At 44.6% G+C, this 25618-nt stretch overlaps 2 protein-coding genes across 3 annotated transcripts in view; both read right to left on the bottom strand.

Annotated features, from left to right (window-relative positions):
• Positions 1–574: 574 nt before the first annotated feature.
• Positions 575–18628, bottom strand: LOC106556358 (uncharacterized). Of its 2 annotated transcripts, XM_087708327.1 has the most exons (6): positions 10614–10731; positions 6400–6992; positions 6028–6082; positions 4641–4723; positions 3276–3402; positions 575–2690 (listed from the first exon to the last, which is right to left on the bottom strand). In XM_087708327.1, exons 2-6 carry the CDS (start codon positions 6916–6918, stop codon positions 1681–1683), a joined length of 1794 nt encoding a protein of 597 aa, XP_087564453.1. In that variant the 5' UTR covers positions 6919–6992; positions 10614–10731; the 3' UTR covers positions 575–1680. The 2 variants fall into 2 exon arrangements, with proteins under 2 accessions (XP_087564453.1, XP_087564454.1); XM_087708328.1 differs by lacking the exons at positions 3276–3402; positions 4641–4723; positions 6028–6082; positions 6400–6992; positions 10614–10731 and adding an exon at positions 17429–18628 and having other exon boundaries at positions 575–2448.
• Positions 18514–25618, bottom strand: part of LOC148047118 (zinc finger protein with KRAB and SCAN domains 1-like) — a 22188-nt gene continuing 15083 nt past the window's right edge. Inside the window, exons 2-6 of the mRNA XM_087707949.1 lie at positions 23324–23848; positions 21328–21454; positions 20695–20777; positions 19363–19548; positions 18514–18633 (exon numbers count right to left, since the gene is read on the bottom strand). Of these exons, the coding sequence (XP_087564075.1) occupies positions 18514–18633; positions 19363–19548; positions 20695–20777; positions 21328–21454; positions 23324–23779 (972 nt within the window). The 5' untranslated portion in view covers positions 23780–23848. The remainder of the gene's footprint in view (positions 18634–19362; positions 19549–20694; positions 20778–21327; positions 21455–23323; positions 23849–25618) is intronic.

Here is a 25618-nt window from a genome sequence, read left to right as displayed (position 1 = left end):
ACTTCATGGACAACATTCCTCCAGGCCTTCCTGTCCTCTACTACCCTCTGGAATCTATTTAAACTCACGCTGATTGCTTCGGTAACTCCATCCAGCCATCTTATTCTCTGTCATCTCCTTCTTTTTTTGCCCTCAGCCTTTTCCCAGCATGAGGCTCTTCTCCAGTGAGTCTTTCCTTCTCATCAGGTGGCCAAGTATTTGAGTCTCATCTTCAGGATCTGGCTTTCTAAAGAGCAGTCAGGATTGATCCCATCTAGAGCTGACTGGTTTGATCGCCTTGCAGTGCAAGGGACTCGCAGGAGTCTTCTCCAGCGCCTGAGTTCAAAGGCCTCCATTCTTTGGCGCTCAACCTTTCTTACAGTCCAACTTTCACAGCCATACATTGCAACTGGGAAAACCATAGCCTTATAGGAACTTTTGTTGCTAGGGTGATTTCTCTGTAAAACAGCTAAAAACAGCTGAAAGCCTTGAGTGACATCTAAGAAAGCAGGGAAGTGTTGAATCTACACAAACCTTCGTAATATATAAATATTTGGCTTCACATCTTGCATGAATTCAGAAAACTTGAATTGGCTGGCACTAATATCAATTTTTATTTCATATCCATTTACAGGTATGCAGAGTCCGGACAAAACAATAAAATGTAATAACATAATGAACTAAGATCAGCAATATAACAACTTATCAATTTATTTCCTAGTCCGCTGCAACCATCATGTATGTACTGAGCAGTAACAAATTTCTTCCAGCTTTGTAAAAAGTCCTGCAACAAGAAGCATTTTAAGAGCCTTTTTAAACTTCGAGGGTAACTCAAGCCTCTTGCTCATGTACGTTGGTATATTCTGTGAATTTTGCCAATTTCACACAATGTGATGTTTATCCAAGAAACTAGGGCTGAGCAAGCATACATAAGAGGGTAATGACCCAACATGAGGGTCTGAGGGGTGTCTCAGGAAATTGGGGAGCAGGATTGGGGAACAGGGAGCTCACTCACCTAGCGATTCCAGAGTACACTGGTAGGAGGAAAATGGGGATAAGGTGAGGTGAGGTGAGCTTTGGAATGAGAACAGAGATGGCAGACTGGAGGGGCTTCAGGAATGGGGAACCAATAGCTTTTCTCCATTGTTTTATAGATCTTACGAATAACAGAATAACAGACGCTTCTGCGTATGTGCAGAGGTGTCCGGGCGGGTGGGTGGAGCCTCCTGCCGCTGCTGCTACCGGTTTGCCTGATCTGGGCCAAACCGGGAACAACCCACCTCTACTTCTCATCCAAGAAGTGAAATGTCATCAAAGAAAAAAACAAAAAAACAAAACAGAAAGTCCAGTTGCCTCTTAAAAAAAGTACCTTTGGGATAAACATGACCAGAGGTGGGATTCACTTACCTTCACTACCAGTTCGCAAATGAGAGTGCATGGGCTTCTACTGAGCATGCGCAGTGCTCACGTTACATCCAAGTAGGTGGAAGTCGCCGCTACCTGTTCACGCAATCCGCAGAGAACCGGCTGAATCCCACCACTGATCCATGACTTGGATGACTGAGATCTATAACAAGATCTGTGAGGGGAGGGGTCCCCCATACTGACCTTTTAGAAGAAGGGGCACTAATACTGTTTCCCACACATAATGCATCTCTTTTTCTCAGGTGTAAGAGAATAGGAGTAACAGAAGACCATTCACTACTGAACTTTTTCCCCTGCGTGAACCCTCTTATGAGAAGTGAGGTGACCATTCTGACTGAAACTTTTCCCACATTCTGAACATTTGTACGGTTTCTCCCCTGTGTGGGTCCTTCTGTGGCATGTAAGGGAAGAACTCATTATGAAGCGCTTTCCACATTCTGGGCACTGATACGGTTTCTCCCCTGTATGGATCCTTCTGTGGCAAGTAAGGGATGAGCTGATACGGAAGGTTTTTCCACACTCCAGGCATTTATATGGTTTCTCCCCAGAATGGATCCTTTTGTGGTAAGTAAGATCACTGCTGGTGTTGCAACTCTTTCCACATTCCGTGCATTTATACGGTTTTTCACCCGAGTGGAGCCTTTTGTGAGTGGTAAAGGAAGTCAAGCCATTGAAGCTCTTCCCACACTCTGTGCATTGGTAAGGTTTTTCCCCAGTGTGGATCCTTTTATGGGAAGTAAGGTAACTGTTCATGCTGAAGCTCTTCCCACACTCCGCGCACTTATACGGCTTTAGCCCAGTGTGGATTGTTTTATGAGATGTAAGGTGACTGTTCTTGCGGAAGCTCTTCCCACACTCCCCGCACTGATACGGTTTCTCTCCAGAATGGATCCTTTTATGGGAGGTAAGATTATTATTCCTGCGGAAGCTTTTCCCACATTCCGTGCATTGATACGGTTTTTCTACCGTGTGGATTCTTTTATGGGCATTCAGATTGCTGTTCTTGCTGAAGCTTTTCCCACACTCCGCACATTTATATCTTTTCTCTCTAAGTTCAAAATCTTGGTGTAAAGTAAGAGGAAGGTTCAAACTACACTTTTTATCACTGTCCCTGCATGCAGGTGGAGAGAGGAGAGGTTTTTCCATGTTTCTGTTTAACTGGGTTTCCTTGGGACATTGTGGTCCCCAGAGTTTTTCAGATATATTTCCTCTGATTTCAGTTTCCACTGATTTTGAAGGCTCTACAGCTTGTTTTGTGTAACTCTCAGCCTGTTGTCCATCACCTGCTGGGAACAAAATTAAAGAAGAAAGAACATTTCACGGTTAAGGTACAAATGCAGGGTATTTCTATAGAAATGGTATGAAGATTTTAGATGTGGTGGCTCAGTGGCTAAGATGCTGAGCTTGTCGATTAGAAAAGTTGGCAGTTTGGCAGTTTGAATCCCTAGCACCACGTAACGGAGTGAGCTCCTGTTAATTGTCCCAGCTTTTGCCAACCTAGCAGTTCAAAAGCATGTAAAAAATGCAAGTGGAAAAGTAGGAACCACCTTTGGTGGGAAAGTAACAGCGCTCCGTGCACCTTTGGCATTTAATCATGCCGGCCTCATGACCATGGAGACATCTTCTGACAGCGCTGGCTCTTTGGCTTTGAAACGGAGATAAGCATTGCCCCCTAGAGTCAGGAACGACTAGCACATATGTGCGAGGGGAATGTTTATCTTTATAAACAATAAATGTATGAATACTTTCCTCTTCCATAGAGAGAAAAATATCAGATGGGTATTTCTTTTAATAAATACATCAGCTGGTTACTTTTGAGTAGATAATGTGTTCCAATGCTACGTGAGCCCAGAGGAAAGAGAATTCCTTACCTAAGGAGACCACATTACTTGCATTTTCCAGCATCACCTCCTTGTAAAGAGATTTTTCATCAAAATTCAACATGGCCCACTCTCCGTTGGAGAAAAAAACAGCTACATCTTCAAAGGTTACGGGTTCCTAACACAGAAAGAAAACGTTTCCAATTAATTAATAATTTCAGGAACATTACAAGTTGTCTTTCTTAATGAAAAAAAAAAACCAAACCAATGATTCTGCAGGACCTTCAAACCTGTTTTGTGGCTACATTGCTTAGGAGTCAACTGATGGCAAGATACTGGATCAGGACTCTTACTCATCTACAACAGTAGCCCCCAACCCTTCAGTACCAGGGACCGGTTCCATGGAAAAAAAAATTCTGGACCGGAGGGAATGTGGTTTTGTGGGTTGCCTGCATCCCGCGGACGGGGGTTTGCATGGCCCAGTTGCTGGTATGCCATGGCCCGGTGCCAATCCATGGACCGAGGGTTGGGATGGGATTCAGCCGGTTTAGATTGGTTTGCGCAAACCGGGTGCTAATTTTACATCTGGTTTGCCGAACCGGTAGTTGCAAGGACTGGTTGGCCCCATCCACCCTACCCCTCCCATCCCAGAAGTTTCCACATAGCCTGTTTTGGATGCCAGAGCACACACGGATGTTCTAAGAGAGTGAAAAACGGGCCTCTCGGAACTTCCAGAAATCTGAAAACAGGCTCATTTCGGGCTTCCGGAGTCCAGGGGAGGCTGTTTTTACGCTCCCAGAGGCTCGAGAAAAGCCTCCAGAGCCTGCAGAGGGCAAAAACTCCCTCCCTTCTGCCGTGGTGCCAGAGGCTGAGTAGGCCACACCTACCATGGCCATACCCACCCAGCAACTAAGCAGAGAACAGGTTGCTAAAATTTTTGAACCTCACCCCTGGTTGGGGATCCTTGATCTAGAAGGTAGCTACTTCAATGAATTGGTCAGAGAGCCCTGCCTGACAAGTGAACTAGCCAACAAACTCCACTGAACACCTACACGAAGTTGTTTGGAGACATTCTCCAGATAGCAGCAAGAATGCCATAGTTCTGCAGATGACTTAACAACCATAATGGCTTCGATGTTACCTAGTCTGGGTAATGAAACATCTGCAAGGAAACAAGCAAGCCTGAAGAGCACCAAGGACCCCTCATTTCAACCCTGAGCTACAAATATTCTCTGTTATTGGTCCCTAATGGTTTTCCCATCAGAATACTGGAAGCTTCTCATGATCCAGAGAGCAAGCTAGAGGAAGCTAATAAAATAAAGGAGATGGCACCAGAAAGGCGATTTGAACCATTAAGAACGGAGTAGGATTCTCTTTGAAGAAATCACATTGGTACTAGGAAGAGCTTACTCCTACCTGAGTTGGAAGTACAACCACTGTTTCTGTGCCACCACAAAAAAGAGAAGATTCCACAGGTAGCATCACTGTTGTATCATTTTCTGAGAAAGTGATAGAAAAAAACTAATTACATATTTTAAAAACATCTATCACATAGTCTATCTGGTTGAGTGGTTAAGGACCCAGGCTAGTAACAATGAGACTGTGAGTTCTAGTCCTGGCTTAGCTATGAAAGCTAGCTGAGTGATTTTGGGTCAATTATTCTGTCTCACCCCAACTCACCTCATAGGATTGTTAGGTGGAAAATAGGAGAAGGGAGGTGTGTTGAATATATATTCACCGCCTTAAGTTATTTCTAAAAATAATAAAGGTAGGATATAGCAATAGCAATAGCAGTTAGACTTATATACCGCTTCATAGTGCTTTTACAGCCCTCTCTAAGCGGTTTACAGAGTCAGAATATTGCCCCCAATAATCTGTGTCCTCATATAAATAAAGTAAATTAATAATAAAGCAGAATACAATGGCCTTCTTACCTATAAAGCTAAAGTACAGATAGTCCTCGATTTATGACAATTTTCTGTTGCTAAGTGAGACATTTGTTAAATGAACTCGTCCCCCGTTTCATGATCTTTCTTGCCATGGCTGTTAAGTGAATTGCTGCAGTTGTTCAGTCAGTAACAAGGTTGTAAAGTGAATCTGGGTCATTGAATTTGCTTGGTAGATGGTCGCAAAACAGGATCACATGACCCTGGGGACACTGCGACTGTCATAAATATGAGTCAGTTGCCAAGCATCCAAATTTTGTTCATGTGACCATGGGGATGCTGCAATGGTCGTAAATGTGAAAAACAGTCATAAGTCACTTTTTTCAGTGATGTAACTTTCAACGGTTGCTAAATGAATTGTTATAAGTCGAAGACTATCTGTATTCTTGAAAAACAAGCTCATGAATAGCTCAGATAGTACAGACTCTTCAGGTTGTCGTATCAGAAGAATCTTTCTATCAACTTGCAAAACATCCCTGGCCTGCTCTCGAGTTGCCATAGGCAAGAGGAATGGGAAAATGAACTGCAGCTGCAGTGAAGGAATCGCACTTCAGTCAAAACAAAAGCACATCCCAACTATCTCTCTGTTAAGGCCATCTCTGCGGTTACCCACAGTGGCCAGAGGGTAGTGATCTCTACAACCCACAAAATTGCTTCTTTGGAGAATTTGACCAATGACACACCTTGGGGGAAGGGAGGAAACAGCGCCAGGATGTAAATTAAGTGAATTCAGAGTTGGCTTCACTTGGAACATGCTGACATTAAACTTCTAATAAATAACTGGATTTCTTTTGAAGCTTGGCTCGAGGCTCATGATTTAATTCGGGCATTGGTCGGAACCCTGACATTTTCTTTACCTGAAGATGGGTCCAGAATTGATTTCTCCTGGGAGATCCCACCAAAGACCAGCTCCTGAGGAGGATATTTAACACAGTTTTCAATGGCCATTTCAATGAAGGGCTTTGTAATTTCATTGTACGAGGTGCAATGACAATAAAGTAAATTTAATTTAACTTAACTGAGCCTAAAACAATAAAAAAGTGAGGAATTTATTCTATTCTATTCTATTCCGTTCCGTCCCATCCTATCCTCAGAAAGATTCAACACAATAGAATATCTAAAGTGGAAATTAAATCTCCTCCTCATAATATTCGTTGTAGAAGGGAAGCATTTAAAAATTGAGTACATTATTTCCCACAATTACTTCTTTTTGAATGATCCTGTCTCACCTTCAGCTTCTTCCCCTCTGCTTGGCTCAGAAGAAAGCCTTCAGCCAGGGCCACTGCCTGGGAACAGGTTTCTGCTCCACACTCCCGGACCCAGCTGGTCATCTCTGGAGGAAGGACAGCCAGGAACTGCTCTAGGACCAGAAGATCCAATATCTGAGCCTTTGTATGCTTTTCTAACTTTAGCCACTGACAGTAAATATGGTGGAGTCGGCTGCAAAGTTCCCGAGGCCCATCAGTCTCTTGGTAGCAGAATTCCTTGAAAAAGTAAGTTTGTAGAACCCCATTGGAAGGTTTCCCTTCCAGGATGCATTTATTGTTTTTTCCCATGAATTTCCCAGAAGTCTTGTTCAGTACAACCCCGGGGTCTTTTCCTTCTCCTTTCCTTGCTGTGTGTTGTTGTGTGTCTGTTTTCCTTCTGTGCTTAAATGCTGTTCTGGTCAAATTCAAAGGACTTTCCCGATCTGCAAAGCATTTTTCACTGATAGGAGCAGGATGGCAGGAAGAACTCCCATGCGCCATCTTGGGAGACAAGGAATTGTTCTTCCTGGAAAACTGGAAACCTTACACACAACCAAGTCTTTTCAGCAACCGAGCTAAGGGGAAAAGGAAACAAAACCCATTTTAAAAAAGGCATGGACAACGCTGCTCAGAAATCCTTCACAACTTTTTTTGTTAATCGCCCTACAGCAATTGGAAGTTTTTTTAAAATAAGAAACATACTTCGTTGTTTTACACATAACTGTTCTGTCCTAGGCTTCCCCAAAAAGCACGAGTCAGAGTCCTGGTCCGGACAAAACTTTTGTTAAACAAATGTGAATTCCTCTCATTCACATTCAGCAAAGGCCTGGCAAACAGTCTTTCAAAGGAACATTTATGACCACAGACCTTATCTATCTTGGAAAGCTGCCATGTAAATATTTTCCAAATAAAGTGCTGTGCAAGGAAAGACTGGGCACAGAGTCTCAGATTCACGGACAGATCTTCACACACCTGAAACAAATCGAATGACTGAACGAACAAAAGCCCACTCCCCTTTCGTTCCTCTTTTATTTCATATGGGAGTGGCCAATTACCTTCTACCTGTGACTTTACTCCCAAGTCTACCCAAATTTGTGAGTTGTTCTTTTCTTCTGGCAGCTCTGCACATGCACACACTGGGAATAGGCTCTAGCTGTTCCTCTGCCTCACTGCTATCTAGCTCCATAGGCACCTGATCACTGCCAGATGGCCTCAGCCCCATCTCTTCCTCCTACGCAGAGCTCTCGTCCGGGCCTTCCCCAGTCTCCAGGACTGGCCCATGCCCCTCCCTAACTTCCTCACTTTCCGACTCTGCTGCCAGTTCTGCTGGCTGCAGGCGGGCCACAACAATGACAATCTTCTTATGTTGGTGGTGGTTTGTTCTCTGAGCTTACTGTTTAGCCTTTGAACGTTTCATCACCATGCTAGGTAAAATCCTCACAGGGGCTTTGGCTGAAGCGTCTCGTTTCAGTTCTTCACCGCTTTTATAAAAAAAAACCTGAAACAAGATGCTTCAACCGAAGTCCCCATGAAGATATCCCGTAACCTGGTGACAAAATCGCTTTTATAAAATCAATGAAGGACTGAAACAAGACACTTTAACTAAAGTCCTGCTGAGGAAGTTACCTTGCCTGGTAATAAAACGTTTGAAGGCTAAACAGCAAGCTCCGAGAACAAACCATCACCAATATCTACCATCTGAGCTACAAATATTTTCTATCATTTCCAATCTTCTTATGTTGAGTGACATAAGAGCATTTCTTAGCATTCTCAGAAGGCTGCATGGAGGCCTACTAGGCCCAAAATGGGGCGCACGGGGGAGGAGGTTATGGCACATCCCCCACGCGGTTCATTTTTGGTCCCAGGAGGCTGCAGGGAGGCCTACAAGGCCCTGTATCAGTGATGGCTAACCTTTTTCCCATCGCGTGCCAAAAGTGGGGGAAGCGTAGGCGAATCGTGCCCGGGGGTGCCCACACCCATAATGCTGCATGCACGACTCCTCTGCACACATGTGGGTGTGACCACCTCCCTCCCCCCGCTTTTGGCACACAATGGACCCATTTTTCTCCCTTCCCGGGCTCCAGAGGTTTTCTAGGAGCCTGGAGAGGGCAAAAACAGCTCCCTCCGCCCCCCACTCCTGGAGGCCCTCCGGAGCATGAAAAACGACCCAATGCACAAATCAGAAGTCTCTTCTCGAACTTCCTCATTGGGTTTTTAAAACTTTGCATGTTGGGTTGTTTTTTGCCTTCTGGAGGCTTCATGGAAGCCTCCAGAGGGTGAAAAACGGCCGAAAAAGAAGGTCAAAGTCAACTGGCCAGTGCGTGCATGCGCGCTGGACCTGACGGGGCAACGCCTCATGTGCCCTAACAAATGTCTCCGATTGCCACCTGTGACACGCATGCCATAGGTTCGCCATCATGGCCCTATATCATTCTGGACAAGTGGCTGTCCAGTCTCTTCTTAAAAGTGTCAAGTGATGGCTCCAACACCGGAAGTCCCAAAGGTGTTTTTGGAAGAGGCAACTGGACTTTTTGGGTTTTCTTTGAAGACGTTTTGCTTCTCATCCAAGAAGTTTCTTTCAGCTGTTGGATGAGAAGCAAAATGTCTTCAAAGAAAACCCAGAAAGTCCAGTTGCCTTTTGAAAAAGCACCTTTGAGATAACCATGACCTGGAGGACTGAGAAGCTCCATAGACATCCTCCAACACAGAGTTTGGATGACCATTTGTCTGAAAGTCTGTAGTGGTTCTCAGTCATCCAAGTCATAGTTGTCCCAAAGGTGTTTTTTCAGGAGGCACCTGGATTTTCTTGTTTTTTCTTTGAAGATGTTTCGCTTCTTATCCAAGAAGTTTCTTCAGCTCTAACAGGATGGTGGGGAATGGAAGGATTTCTATTCCTTACAGACAGCTGGCATTTGCATCCTTTTTGAGGGTCGTTCATGGTACCTGTACTCAGCACTACTCAGGTGACACTGAGGACACAGATAAATCTTCAAGTGGCCTCAGTGACTCTCTAACAGGATGCAAATGACCAGCTGTCTGCAAGGAATAGAAATCCTTCCATTCCCCACCATCCTGTTAGAGCTGAAGAAGCTTCTTGGAGGAGAAGCCAAACATCTTCAAAGAAAAAAACAAGAAAATCCAGTTGCCTCCTGAAAAAGCACTTTGGGACATTTACAGATAAACAAAGTTGGAAGGGACCTTATAGGTCATCTAGTCCAACCCCCTTGCCCCTGCTCAAGCAGGAGACCCTACATCATTTCTGACAAACGGCAGTCCAATCTCTTCTTGAAAGCGTCCAGTGATGAAGCTCCCACAATTTCTGAAGGCAAAGCTGTTCCATTGGTTGATTGTTCTCACTGTCAGAGAGTTTCTCCTTATTTCTAGGTTAAATCTCTCCTTGGTCAGTTTCCATCCATTATACCTTGACTGGCCTTCAGGTGCTTTGGAAAATAGCTTGAGTGCCTCCTTTCTGTGGCAGCCCCTCAAATATTGGAACACTAGTATCTTGTCTCCCCTGGTCCTTCTCTTCACTAGACTAGCCATGCCCAGTTCCTTCTTCATATGTTTCAGTCTGCAGTCCCCTAATCACCTGGTTGCTCTTCTCTGCATTCTTTCCAGATGTTTCTCAACATCTTTTTCACAGTGTGGTGACCAAAACTGGATGCAGTGGTCTTACTAGGGCTTCATAGAGTGGTATTGATACCGCACTTGATCTTGATTGTATCCCTCTGTTAATGCAACTGAGGATTGCAATGGCTTTTTTGGCTGCCACTACACACTGCTGGCTCATATTTACCTGGTTGTCCACTAAGGCTCCCAAGATCCTTCTCACCATTTGTCTGAAATGGTACCATAGGGCTTCCTGCCTAAGCAGGGGGCTGGACTGGAAGACCTCCAAGGTCCCTTCCAAGCCTGTTATTCTGTTCTGCTTCATTCGCAGATCGGAGGCAATGCAGGGGAGCAGTCGAGCGGAGCTAGACCAAACTAGGCTCTGCCTTTGCTCCCACCCCCCTAGATCTCCCTGCCCCCTCCAGCCCCCTCCCCGCCCTTACTGCCCGGCTTTTCCAGGACAAAAGCACCCCCCTTGCTCTAAGGCTGCAACCCTCCAACCATTTGCAAAGGCGGGTTTGCAAAAGAAAAGCTGCTTCGCCTGACATCCAGAGGGAAAAGGAAAGGAGGGCAAACTCCAGGCTTACCCCTCTCAATCCGGCACTCCGCACTCCAAAGCCAGCCGCGCAGCAGGAGGATCCGCGCTCCGGAGCTGGAGAGCGACGAAGACTCAGCGGTCTTGCAAGTCGCCGGCCAGCCTCCCCGCCACCCCCGGCCATCCAAGGAAGGGTTAAAGGGAGAGAGTTGCTGCTTCCTAGAAGGGACGCGCTAGGGCCTGGGGTTTTCCTTGATGGTGCTGGCGCGGCGTCCTCCGGGCTGTTTGGTGCAAGCTGTCCTGGGTTGGGAGGGAACGGCGAGACTCTTTGCAGGAGATCGCCGTTTAATGCTTGCTTGCTTGCACCAACCCGATAACAGAACAGAGTTGGAAGGTACCTTGGAGGTCATCTAGTCCAACCCCCTGCTCAGGCAGGAAGCCCCATGTAGTACCATCTCAGACTAAGTGTGGTCCAATCTCCGTGGTTTGCTTTAGGCTTGGCTCAATTTCAGAAAATGTCTATCTAATTCATGTTTTAAAAGAGCTGAGCAGCCTATTTCGGTTAGCATGTTAAATCAGTTCGCACTCAGAAAAAGACTGGATTGTAGTCCACGGGGGCTGCCACAAAGAAGAGGGAGGCAAGCTATTCTCCAAAGCACCTGAGGGTAGAACAAGAAGCAATGGGTGGAAACTAATCAAGGAGAGAAGCAACTTAGAACTAAGGAGAAATTTCCTGACGGCTAGAACAATTAATCAGTGGAACAACTTGCCTTCAGAAGTTGTGAATGCTCCAACATTGGAAGTTTTCAAGATGTTGGATAACCATTTGTCTGAAATGGTGTAGGGTTTCCTGCCTAAGCAGAGGGTTGGACTAGAAGACCTTCAAGGTCCCTTCCATGTATTCTATTTCCATTTTCTATTTCATCCCCATTCCCCATCCCTTGCCTTTTTAGCCAGTCCACAGCTCCAGCTGGCTATGGAGATTCTCGGTCATCCAGGTCATGGTTGTCCTAAAGGTGCTTTTTCAAAAGGCAACTGGGCAGAAGCTGGGACAAGTAACGGGAGCTCACTCCATTATGTGGTGTTAGGAATTCAAACCGCCGACCTTTCTGATTGACAAGCTCAGCCACTGAGCCACCTTTAGTGTAGCTTAGTGTTATGTAAAGGGGAATTTATTAATAATGAGGCCTGTTTTGTTTTAATAACTTTCCTAATGATTCCAAAACTGATATTTGCCTTTCAGAGCTTATTATATAGAGTTCACATCTGCATTGTGCTTTACACGTCAACCCCGGAATTTTCCTCCTCTTTATAGACAGCTTACAGTTTAGCAGCATATATCAAGAGCAGCATATATATGGGGGCTGTTCCCCCCCCATACTTAGCTCTTACTAAATGAGACCCACATTTACACTGACTAGCCAGTTGAAAGAGATCCTTCTGGAACTTCTCACAATCTCTCTTAGCTTTTTCTACCCTGAATAATTTAGTAGTGTAATCTTTAAATGGGACACTGTTTACTGCTGAGTCAGTAAGTTAGTGGCCGTTGCATTTTCTTCTGAAGATTTTTGAGTAAATCTATATATATAAAAGTGTGCGTGCATGTGTTTGTGTGTGTGTGTTCCAGCATAACTCTGGAACACCTTGAGCAATTTCAACTAAACTTGATACACAAATGGCTTACCGTATATACTCGAGTATAGGCCGACCCGAATATAAGCCGAGGCACCTAATTTTACCACAAAAAACTGGAAAAGTTATTGACTCGAGTATAAGCCTAGGGTGGGAAATGCAGCAGCTACCGATAAATTTCAAAAATAAAAATAGATACCAATAATGTTTTTGAATATTTATTTCAAAGAAAAACAGTAAACTAGCGGTGTATTCAATGAAATACTTCACTCACCTCATGATGCTGATGTCCCGCTGTGATGATGATGTCCCGTGCAGCCACGGGAGCGATGTCCCGCCTCCTATGACACACGGCACAGTGATTCCTATCATTGGATCACTGTACCAGAGGAGGTGGGACATCGCTATGTGGCTGCTTGCCATAACAAGGAGGAGGTGGGACATCGTTGCAGAGCGGCAGGAGGGGGAGGAAGGGGAATCGTAAGACAGCCCTGCATTACATTAGAACGTGAGTAGGGGGGATGGTGCGGTGCGCGCTGCGCGGCAAACTGACACAGAGGGAGGGGAAACTCACAGGGACACTGGGCCATTCACGAGTGTCACCCAGCGGCATGGCCCCGCCCCTTTTTCTCCTCCATTTCGGGCAAATTTTTCACTGACTCGAGTATAAGCCGAGGCGGCTTTTTTCAGCCCAAAAAGTGGGCTGAAAAACTAGGCTTATACTTGAGTATATACAGTACTTTCTGGAAACAAATATTGTGGGGTAAAACCAATCCTGCTAATTATCTCCCAATAAATGAGTGTGGGACCCAATCTACACATGGGTCTATATATGCATGTCAGAAGCCACACCCCCATTCAAATTCAACAAGGTCCAAGACAAAAAGATTAGTGTCAAATTGATTAATGTCATGAATTAGTTTGACACTGATTAATATTAACAGATGAAAATTGTCAGTCAAGAAACAAGCTAACTGATAGGTTCGTATATCCAAACTAACTGCATAAATTCACACTTCACTGTCACATATCAGCACTCTTCTCCCTCCTTCCAGCAGCGACAAGAAAAATAAAACAGTGGTTCCTCTGGAAAAAGAAGAAAGATAAGCAGGGATAACACTGGAAATGAAGTGAGGGAAAGTACCGTATTTTTGTGAGTATAAGACACACCTGAATATAAGACACACCTTAGTTTTGGGGAGGAAAATAGGGGGAAAAATCTGCCTACCAGGTATTCATTTTTATTCCCATAACACCAGAAAAGCAAGCAAACACAATAATATAATAAAACGACACTTTTTGCACTTTTTTCTTTCCCCAGGCTGCCAGGGAAACTTAATCAGCTTAACTAGATGTCTGGGCATTCAGCCAAAAGCACTTCACACCTGGTAAAAATGTAACAAAGCTGAATCAACAAACCAGCCCAGCACTTGCTGGAAGAAAACCATTGAGAAAACTCAGATAGCCAATAGGAAAAATCCCTGCCTTGCCTTGCCTTGCTCTTAAAGGGATAATCCCCAAAAGAATAGAAATCACGTAGTCACAGGAACTCTCTACCTTGCTCTTGAGAGGACTATCTCCCAAAAACAGAAACTGGACAAAAGAAGTACCTATTAAGGCAGTCTTCAAATCTTTTGTTGGCTTCTCCCAGCTAGAACGAATCAGGAAATATTTCCAACAGTATGCTGCAGTAAAAATATTCGAAGCTTTTTTTTCATCCCTAAGGTGCTGAAAGTGTGAAGGATCTTCTGATCTTCCACTTCACTTCACTCATTAGCACCTCATTAGGGCTGAAAAAAAGCTTTCAAAAAGCTACATTTGGAGTATAAGACACACCCAAATTTTCAGCCTCTTTTAGGGGGGAAAAGTGTGTTTTATACTCTGAAAAATACAGTAATACAGGTGATCCTTGCTTATTAATCATTCATTCAGCAACTGTTTGACTTTCCAATGGCACTGAATAACTGGTACTTAGAATCAGTCATCAGAATTACTGTGTCACAGTGATGCAGCTGCCATTTTCTACTCTTAAAGGAGAATATTTGTAGTTCAGGATTAAAACCAGGGATCCTTGGTACCCTCTCAGTTTGGTGGTTTACTTGGAGATGTTTCATTACCCAAACTAGGTATGAAAATTATGATGATCTGATGATGTTACCAAGTTTGGGTAATGAAATGTCTGCAAGAAAGCAACCAAACTCAGAAAGCACCAAGACCCCTCATTTGCCGGGTTCCCACAAAGCCAATGGGATGTTACAGTGACCATGAGTCATTCTTAACGAGCAAGGGTGACTTACCATATTTTTCAGAGTATAAGATACTCCAAAATATAACACGCTTCTAGCTTTTGGGAAGGTAAACAAGGGGGAAAAAATCTGCCTCTGCCTCCCAGCAATTTACCTCTTTGCAGCAAACAGCAAGTTTCAGTTTCAGCACAGCCTGATTAGCACCAGCAGTGGTTATCAGTTGGATCAGCCTCATCAGCTGTTTCAGGCTGCAGGGATTGCCATAGCCTATTGCTGCCTTTGCACACCCCATTTTCAGTCTTGGCATCCCATTTTCGGCCTTCACATGCTCCATTTTCCATCCGTTCTGGGCGGCGGGGATCAGAATGGGCGGAAAATGGGGCGTGTGTAGGCCGAAAACAGGGCACGCAATGGCCAAAAATGAGATGCAGAGGCCAAAAATGGGACGCGTAGAGGCAGCAATAGGCAATGGCAATCCCTGCAGATTGAAACAGCTGATGGTTGGGAAACCGATCCAACTGACAATCAGCTACTTGTGTTAATCAGGCTGTGCTGTCACTGAAACAGGCTGTTTGCTACAAAGAGGCAAATTGCTGGGAGGCAAAGGGTGGGGGGCGGCGGTTGGGTGGCGCAAAATTCATTGTATAAGACACATCCAAATGTTTACCCTCTTTTAGGGGGAAAAATGTGCCTTATACTCTGAAAAATATGGTATTTAGTACCGTATATACTCGAGTATAAGCCGACCCGAATATAAGCCGAGGCACCTAATTTTACCCCAAAAAGCTGGAAAAGTTATTGACTCGAGTATAAGCCTAGGGTGGGAAATGCAGCAGCTACGGTAAATTTCAAAAATAAAAAATCAGTGTTATTTGAAACTCAAAGTTATGTTTATTCAAGGGACCCGCTTAATTAAAGTGTTCTATAATATCAGTATGACTTATAATACTGCAAGTCTGCAATATTAAAATACTTGTATAGGGGATCCCCGGGATCCCCCGAAGAGATCAAATCACAACCAGTATGCCACCTTCTTGGTATATTGTTTTTATTTTCACTGAGTTTTTAAAAATGAGCATTATTTCATCCTTTTTTTCTTTATGTTTGATTGGTATCTGCAATTTGTGTTAATTCTGTTCATACATATAATATAAATGAAAAACCCAGCTCTCTTAAAAAATATTTTAAGTTCTTTCTGGTGCTCCCTTTTAGAATTGGCCAACTAATATTTCTGTTCACCCAACTAATGTCAGGCAGAGTTAACTGAAAAAGTAATTTTTCATGAAAGGACATTTTCCTAGGATTTTAATTGTTCTTACTGTCAGATTTCTCGTTATTTCCAGCTTGAGTCTCCTTCTGACAAGTTTCCATTGCTTCTTGTCCTGTCCTCAGGTGCTATTGCTGCCGCCGCCTCCTCCTCCTCCAACAGCACCAGCACATTTGCTGCCCAGCGCTGCGGCTGAGGTGAAGCCGCCAAAGCTCCCGCTGGCGCCCCCGCAGCGTTGGGCGGATATCCGGCAGTGCTGTTGGAGGAGGAGGAGGCGAACCAGCCTGCCATCGCCGGCCACTGCCAGCCCCGCCGCTCTTCCCACCCCCTTCCAAGCCCCACAGTCCAGCGGATGGAGCAGCGAAGCCCTGGGGCTTCACTGCTGCTCCCCGCATTTTCTGCACGGGGATCCCTTGGAGAGGGGATTCCAGCCTGCCATCGCCAGCCACCGCTAGCCCCGCCGCTCTTCCCACCCCCTTCCAAGCCCCACAGTCCAGCGGATGGAGCAGAAGCAGCTCCGGGGCTTCGCTGCTGCTCCCCGCATTTTCTGCACGGGGATCCCTTGGAGAGGGGATTCCAGCCTGCCATCGCCGGCCACCGCTAGCCCCGCCGCTCTTCCCACCCCCTTCCAAGCCCCACAGTCCAGCGGATGGAGCAGAAGCAGCTCCGGGGCTTCGCTGCTGCTCCCCGCATTTTCTGCACGGGGATCCCTTGGAGAGGGGATTCCAGCCTGCCATCGCCGGCCACCGCTAGCCCCGCCGCTCTTCCCACCCCCTTCCAAGCCCCACAGTCCAGCGGATGGAGCAGAAGCAGCTCCGGGGCTTCGCTGCTCCATCCGCTGGACTGTGGGGCTTGGAAGGGGGTGGGAAGAGCGGCGGGGCTAGCGGTGGCCGGCGATGGCAGGCTGGAATCCCCTCTCCAAGGGATCCCCGTGCAGAAAATGCGGGGAGCAGCAGCGAAGCCCCAGAGCTGCTTCTGCTCCATCCGCTGGACTGTGGGGCTTGGAAGGGGTCGGAAAGAGCGGCGGGGCTAGCGGTGGCCGGCGATGGCAGGCTGGTTTGCCTCCTCCTCCTCCAACAGGCAACAGCACTGCCGGATCCAGTTGTAGACTCGAGTATAAGCCGAGGCGGCTTTTTTCAGCCCAAAAAGTGGGCTGAAAAACTCGGCTTATACTCGAGTATATACGGTAACTCTAGGGAGCAATGTTCATCTCCATTTCAAAGCCAAAGAGCCAGCACTGTCCGAAGATGTCTCCGTGGCCATGAGGTCAGCATGACTAAATGCCGAAGGCGCACGGAACACTGTTACCTTCCCACCAAAGGTGGTTCCTATTTTTCTACTTGCATTTTTACATGCTTTCGAACTGCTAGGTTGGCAGAAGCTGGGACAAGTAATGGGAGCTCACTCCATTACATGGCGCTAGGGATTCGAACCGCCAAACACCACGTCCCTTTACAAGTACACTATCACATGAATAAATGCTTAGCAACTCAGTGTGCTTCTATTAATAGACACATCTATTTCGAGGATTCCTCAGTGTGTCTCTATTAATAGACACACCTTGACTACTTGACTATTACTCTGCTCCTGACTTGTCCTTCCTCCTTCAACTTTGCAGATACAATACTTTCTTTGAGTCTGTTGTGCATTCGTATCCAACTTGACGGATGGTGTTTATCAGCTCAGAACTGGAGTCCAAGCAGCTCTTTCAACAGTCAAAACATTTATTTGGTTGTCCCCTGTGTGGATCTTTTTATGAGAAGTCAGTTGACAGTTCCAAGTGAAGCTCTTTTCACAGTCCAGGCATTTGTAGGGTTTCTCTCCTGAGTGGATCCTTTTGTGAGAAATAAGATTACTTCGCTGATTAAAGCTCTTCCCACACTCCATACATTTATAGGGTTTCTCCCCCGAGTGTATACTTTTATGGGAGATAAGATTACTTCGCTGGCTGAAGTCTTTCCCACATTCCATGCACTTATAAGGTTTCTCCCCTGAATGGATCCTTTTATGCAAAGTAAGATCACTGTTGGTACTGCAGGTCTTTCCGCACTCAGTGCATTTATAGGGTTTCTCCCCCGTGTGGATCCTTTTATGGGAAGTAAGGTGACTGCTTATGGTGAAGCTCTTCCCACACTCTATACATTTATATGGTTTCTCTCCAGTGTGAATCCTTTTATGAAAAGTCAGATGGCCGCTCTGGTTGAAGCTCTTTCCACATTCTGTGCATTTATATGGTTTCTCTCCAGAATGGATCCTTTTATGTGAAGTGAGCTGACCATTCTGACTGAAGTTCTTGCCACATTCTGTGCATTTATATGGCTTTTCTCCCGTGTGGATCCTTTTATGAGAAGTGAGTTGTCCGCTCTGACTGAAGCTCTTTCCACAGTCCACACATTTATACGGTTTCTCGCCTGAATGGATCCTTTTATGGGAAGTCAGGGAGCTATTTTCACTAAAGCTCTTTCCACACTCAAGGCACTTATATGGTTTCTCCCCCGAGTGGGTCCTTTGATGGGAAATAAAATGGCTGCTGTTGTTGAAGCTGTTGCCGCAGTCCGTACATTGATAGGGTTTTCCTTCTACAAGGATGCTTCTATGGAAAGCAAGAGGGATGTCCCACTTGAAACTTTCCCCATCTTCCATGCATTCTTCTTGAGTCTCTTTCATATAAATACTGGGGTGTTCACAAACATCTGATTCTTCTCTAATTATTTCTCCAAATATTCCTTTTTCTCCCTGATCTCCTTGGATCAGAAAAAGATGAACATCTGCATTTTGAGAAGTAGAGGAGATTTGCAGGTCACCATTTAACTGGTTTGCCTCTGGCCATTGTAGCCCTTGCTGATTTTGAAACACCTTTTCTCCAATTTCACTTTTGACTGTTTGGAAAGCTGTCTCTTCATAATTCTCATTCTCCCATCTATCACCTGTTGAATCAAAAAAGAAAAAGTCCATGAGAAATTGAAAGCACAACTTGAGAGTGCTGTTAGGAATCAAGCCTCATTAGCTGCCTTTTATCTAGTATTTCTCTGTTAAGGTCAAGGTTCCCTCGCATATATGTGCTAGTCATTCCTGACTCTAGAGGGTGGGGCTCATCTCCGTTTCAAAGCCAAAGGTGCTTTTCAAGAGGCAACTGGACTTTCTGGTTTTTCTTTGAAGACATTTTGCTTCTCATCCAAGAAGCTTCTTAAGCTCTAGCTGGATGGTGATCTCCCATTCCCCACTATCCAGCCAAAGTTTAAGAAGCTTCTTGGATGAGAAGGGAAATGTCTTCAAAGAAAAAACAGAAAATCTAGTTGCCTCTTGTAAAAGCACCTTTGGGACAATGGGTCAAGGTATTCTCCAAAGCACCTGAAGGCAGGACAAGAAGCAATAGATGGAAACTAATCAAGGAGAGAAGCAACTTAGAACTAAGGAGAAATTTCAGGACAAGTTAGAACAATTAATCAGTAGAGCAACTCCCCTCCAGAAGTTCTGAATGCCCAACACTGGAGGTTTTTAAGGCGATCAGACAACCATTTGTCTGACAAGTGTAGGATCTCTTGCTTGTGCAAGGAGTTGGACTAGAAATCCTTCATGAATTCATCGGGAAATGAATCCTCCATGAATTCATCGGGAAATGAATTCTCTTCCAACTCTGTTATTCTGCTGGTTACTTTGTAGTAGAAAATATCATCCCCATCTATCTTAACATAAAATGAAGAAAAACCCTTACCTAAGGTGGCCAGATTCCTAGCATTTTCCAGCATGACCTCCCTGTATAGATTTTTTTGGTTGAAATCCAGCAGAGGCCATTCTTCCCCGGAGAAAAATACAGCAACATCATCAAAAATCAGGGGAACCTGGAACAGGAAGAAAACATTCCAATATCAGTGAAGAGTTACTGGAAGTATTTACATATACTTCTTTAATGAACAAGTCCCAATACCAGAGTTTCTCTTTGTACTAGATCAGGGCTGTCAAACTCCTGGCTCATGGGATGTGTCATGCGCTGGCCACGGCCATGTTCGGTTTAGCAAAGAGAAAAAGTCCTGATATGTCATGTGACTCCACCATGACATGAATTTGACACCCATATGCTAGATAAATAATCACATCCTACAGATATTTTTTACATTACTAAACAGGAGAACTCAAGGTATTGATTGGTAAATGTTTCACTGATTCTACTGACTCTGTACTAAACATTTGATATAACATCATATCCATCGGAGGGTTACCACTCCAATATTCCTCTTGATCAAATGATACCACAGCCATGGATGCTTCCTTAAATAGGAACTTCAGATCCATTCTGTAAAGAGGCTTGCGGAGTCCTCTTCGAAATGTTAACTCATGGCTTATGTTGTCCCTCAGGTATCAACGCAGTCCTTATTCAATGGATCAGTGAAGATTCATTCATTCCCAAATGAATGAATTCATCGGAAAATGAATTCCAGGAAGGATGATGAAATGGCATCAATTCAGAAGTCATAATGCAGCCTTGTGTGGACTCTTAGTTATCTACAGGAAGGTTGCTCATGCTCTAAATATTGATTAGAGGGGAGTTAATGAAATGAAAGAAGTTGGCTGTACCCAGTGGTGGGATTCAAATAATTTAACAACCACTTCTCTGCCCTAATGACCAGCTGGGTAGGCGTGGCTCAGTGGTCATGTGACTGGGTGGGCGTGGCCAACTCAATATCACTCACGTCGAAGGGCGCTTCACCTTAGCTGTTACAATGTAATAAGGGTTAACCGGAGAGGTAGTTTCTGTAATCAGGGCAATATATTAGGCTAGAAACAACACCAGAATGTTTCCTTCCAGCCATCCTTACAGGATTAGCCCTGTAAAGTGGGGAAAAACAAAATGAGATTTATTCCAACAACCGGTTCTCCTGAATAGGTACAGTCTGGCTGAATCCCACCACTGTCTGTACCCATCTTGGATGAAATTGGATGCCCCTTGAGTCATTCTAATTTGTTGGGGGAGGGAAACATCCTCCTACCTGAGCTGGAAGAGTAACTACTGTTTCTGCTCCTCTGTGAAGAGGAGATATTTCCACAGGTGCCGTCTGTAACTTTCCATTCTCTGACAGTGAGTTAAAAGAGAAAATATGTATTTTAGAAACATCAAAAAAATCACACATAAAACTATTTTTGCACTCAGGTCTAAATGTCCTTTTCCAAAACAAGGCAATAAAATAACAGTAGCTCAGAAACAAGTAGTTCTTCACTTGCAACCACAATGAAGCCCAACATTCTGTTTCTAAGCAGGACAGCTGTTATATGAATTTTGCCTCACTTTACAACCCTTTGTGCCACAATTGTTAAGTAGATTGCCGCAGTTGTTAAAGTTAGTAACAGCTGTTCAGTGAATCTGGCTCCCCTATTGACTTTGCTGGTCAGAAGATCACAAAAGGGGATCACACGGACCTCGGAGACTGCAACCGTCATAAGTACATGCCAGTTGCCAAGCATCACGGGACTATGCAGAGAGTGGAACGGTCGTAACTGTGAAAAACAGGCATAAGTCTCTTTTTTTTCAGCGCCATTATAACTTTGAACAGTCAAACAGTGAACTGTTGTAAGTCAAATCAATTGTAGTAATATGTAGTATGACTGTGGGAACCTTTCTTTACCTGATGGGATATTCTTAGATGGCTCTTCCTGGGAGCTCTCCCCCAAGTCCACCTCCTGAGAGGGATGCAGCACATCTCCCCATGCTTTAGAGCGGTCAACGGCCACCTCCACGAAGGGTTCCTGAAACTGAAATAGTAAGAGAAAAGAATGCATTTCTGCCCAATGCTTCCAATGCCAGAGCCCCTTTTGGAAGCTTTTCACATGTCCTGGCAAAGTTACCAAAAGGAAACAATAAAGAACAACAGAGCTGGAAGGGACATTGAAGGTCTTCTAATCCAACCCATTGCTCAGGCAGGAAACCCTATATCCTTTCAAACAAATATTTGTCCAATCTCTTCTTAAAAGCTTCCTGTGAGATTTAGAACATCTCAGTTGAAACATCAGGAGACAATGAACAATTAAAAAAAGCTTTATTGAACTTTTGCAAAAGGGCCCCCCCTTGAACTCATGTTGAGCCACAGAGGAGAGCAAGTAATACATATGAATATTGGATTTAAATACAATTCCAAAGAAGACAGACCTCATGTCACACCCCTTATTATTATTATCATTGGTCAACTGTCGTTATATAAGTTTTATAGAACAGTTTATATAATAGTTGTTTTCCCGGACATTTGCAACATCTTTTATCATACCAATACTTATCAATTTTAGCATGACAGCTGCTTCCCTGCCAATGTTAGCCTGACCTGACCTGGAATGTTAATCAATTTATAGCTTTGTTACTCCCATAAACTCCCTTCTTACACAACTAATGTCTTACAGATTGTGTCTTAGGTTACACAATCTGATATCTCATACAGAGATCAAACATGTGCCTGTCCTCTTGCTTAGTTTTGCTTGCTTAATTTTACAGGAATAATTTTCATTTCTCTCACTTCCAGTTTTGGAGCACCAACACCTCTGGAGGCAAGTTCTTCCAATAATTAATTGTTCCAACAGTCAGGAAATTTCTTAGTTGGAGGTTGCCTCTCTCCTTGATTAGCTTCCACCCACTGCTTCTTGTCCTGCCTTCAGGTGCTTTGGAGAATAGCTTGACTCCCTCTTCTTTGTGGCAACCCCTGAGATATTGGAACACTGCTATGAAGTCATCCCTGCCTAGTCCTTCTTTTCATTAGACTAGACATATTCAATTTCAGCACCCATTCTCTATGTTTTAGCCTCCAGTCCCCTATCATTATTGTAAGAATATCTATCTATCTATCTATCTATCTATCTATCTATCTATCTATCTATCTATCTATCTATCTATCTATCTATCTATCATCTATCTATCTATCTATCTATCTATCTATCTATCTATCTATCATCTATCTATCTATCTATCTATCTATCTATCTATCTATCTATCTATCTATCTATCTATCTATCTAATCTATCTATCTATCTATCTAATCTATCATCTATCTATGGCTGTGTGTGTGTGTTCCAGCATAATTCTGGAACACCTCCAGCAATTTCAACCAAACTTGGTACACAGATGACTTACCCTCTGGAAACAAATACTGTGGGGGTACGATAACCCTAACACCCCTCGGGGTGTGTATTCTGTTAAGATACAGCCTGCTGTGCCTTAAAATGGCTTCTATGTACTGCCATAAAATGACTTCTACTGTACAGCACAGTAGAGTTGCCATGGCAACAGCCTCACAGTACTCCATAAGGGGGCTCCCCCTGGTAAGGGAGAAAATCCAGCATTAGAAATTATGTTTGGTCCGGACATTTCCCCCCTATAAATACATACCCGGGAAATGCTGGTTTATTGGCTAGTAATAAAATAAAACAATAAATTATTTTATCAGTCAATAATAAATTTATAATATTTATCAATAAACTTTTTTTATAAATATATAAAATTAAAATAAGAAACTTTTCCCGCAGGACAGATTACTCTGCTACTGAAGTCATGAGTTTCCCAGAAGGGAGATGTTTAAAAATTCAGTAACCATTTTGCATCCTCCAACTCTTTTGGTTACACTTGGCACATCTTCCTACCTGCAGTTGTCCCTCCTCCTTCTGCTCTGCTTCACTCAAGAGGAAACCTTCTGCCAGGGCTACTGCTTGGGAACTGGTCTCGGCTCTACATTCCTGGATCCAGCTCTTCATCTCCAGGGGCAGGATAGCCAAGAACTGCTCCAGGACCAAGAGATCTAGCATCTGAGCTTTTGTGTTTCTTCCAGGCTTTAGCCACTGACGACAAAGATAGTGTAGTTGGCTGCAAACCTCTCGTGGCCTGTTGGTCTCCTTCCCACAGAGATGTCTCAATCGTTGCCACTGACCAGCCAAACTGGCATTTTCTCCCTCTTGGTTCTTCTGCCCAATTCTCTCGTCTTTCCACTCAGGCTGTGAAGTACAAGCAATTCTTCCGTCCTCCGGTAGGTACCGCAAATCCATTTTGATTGCTTTTTCCAATAGAGGTAGAATCTTGTTTGTTTTCTCTTGATTTTCCATGTTCCTTTCTTGACGGGGTGAAAACTTCGCCAAGTGGCCCTCGGCCTTCTCTCTTCATCTGTTCCGGCTCTGCATAAAGAAACTCATGAGCAATACAAGGTATTTCCAGAGTGGTACAGGTAGTCCTCGACATATGACCACAATTGAGCCCAACATTTATGTTGCTAAGGAAGATGTTAAGTGAAATCAGCCACCATTTTACAACCTTTTTGGCTAGGGTAGTTTAATGAATCACTGCAGTTGTTACCAGTTGTGGGATCCAAATTTTTTTACTACCAGTTCCGTGGGTTTGGCTTGGTGGGCGTGGCAGGGGAAGGATACTGCAAAATCCCCATTCCCTCCCCACTCCAGGGGAAGGTTACTGCAAAATCCCCATTTCCTCCTGATCAGCTGGGTCTCGGGAGGCAGAGAATAGATGGGGTTGGAGCGAGTCAGAGGTGGTATTTACCGGTTCTCCAAACTACTGAAAATCTCTGCTACCGGTTCTCCTGAACTGGTCAGAACCTGCTGAATACCACCTCTGGTTGTTATCCTGTTTCCCCCCCAAGATACGACCTACTCAGAAAGTAAGTCATAGCTGGATTTTTACCCATGTGCCCAAAATAAGCCCTACCCCCCAAAATAAGCCTAATTTAAAACCCACTCACTCCAGGGTGCATGGATAAAAATTAAGCTAGGGTGGGGGTGGGGTGGAGCTACCCTACTACTTACCTTCAGATAGTTGCAGCCAGGCCTCGCACACCTCGGTTCCTTTCTACTGTAGCCGACAAGGCTTTCCTGAAGGCCTCTGTAGTAGTGGTGCAATTCAGCCGGTTCTATCCAGTTCGAGCAAACCGGTAGCTGTGGCGGTGGGAAGCTCTGCCTACCTGCCTGGACGTCATCACGTCCCATTTTTGACTCTTTGTGCTTGCGTGGAAGGACCTGTATATGTGCAGAGGTGGTGCGTGCACTCACATTTGCGAACCGGTAACGAAGGAAAGTTGATTTCACCCCTGCTCTGTAGCCAATAACAGAGCTCCGGATTGATCTGGAGCTCTGTTATTGGCTGCAGAAGCCTTCAGGAAAGCCTTGCTGGCTGCAGAAGAAATGGGTCGAGGTGTCCAAGGCCTGGTTGCAACTATCCAAAGCTGAAGAACTTCCTGAAGGCCTCTGACAGCGAAAAGGACGGGCATGGCCCGTGCAAGTAAGGTGAGTCAGTAGATGACATCCCTCCTTTGAAAATAAAACCTGTTGCCTTTTTTGGTGGCCAAAAAAAATATAAGGCAGGGTTTTATTTTTGGGGAAACACAAGTAGTAACGTGATTGTTAAGCGAATCAGGCTTCCTCATTGACTTTGCTTGTCAGAAGGTTGCAAAAAGGGTTTGCATGACCCTGAGCCACCTCAACTTTTCCCAAAAGGCAACTGGACTTTCTAGGCTCCCCCCCCCCCTTTGAAAACATGTTGTTTCTCATCCAAGTAGCTTCTTTAGTTCTTTAGATGAGAAGTGAAGCATTTTCAAAGGGAAAAAAACAAACAAGAAAGTCCAGTTGCATCGTTGGGACTTGTCCTTCGTCTAGCCACAGCTCCATCCACCCTGTGTTCACTCATCCCAAGTGTCAGCAGCGAACCCCAAAGGTGCTTTTTCAAGAAGCAACTGGACTTTCTGGTTTGGCTTTGAAGACCTTTTGCTTCTCATCCAAGAAGCTTCTTCAGCCGAGAAGAAGCAGCCTTTCAATTCATTCCATTGAGGAAGCATTTCAGACACACAAGGGCAACCCAAAGACAGTAACAGAGTTGGAAGCAGTGGTGGGATTCAGCCAGTTCGCACCTATTCGGGAGAACCGGTTGGTAACTTTCTA

The sequence above is a fragment of the Thamnophis sirtalis genome, unplaced genomic scaffold (genome assembly GCF_051295495.1).
Source record: "Thamnophis sirtalis isolate CommonGarterSnake01/CBP01778 unplaced genomic scaffold, rThaSir2_p1.2 scaffold_3, whole genome shotgun sequence".
Lineage (NCBI taxonomy): Eukaryota > Metazoa > Chordata > Lepidosauria > Squamata > Natricidae > Thamnophis > Thamnophis sirtalis.
The sequence above is the reverse complement of the archived record's forward strand: the minus strand, read 5'-3'. Positions and strand labels throughout refer to the sequence as shown.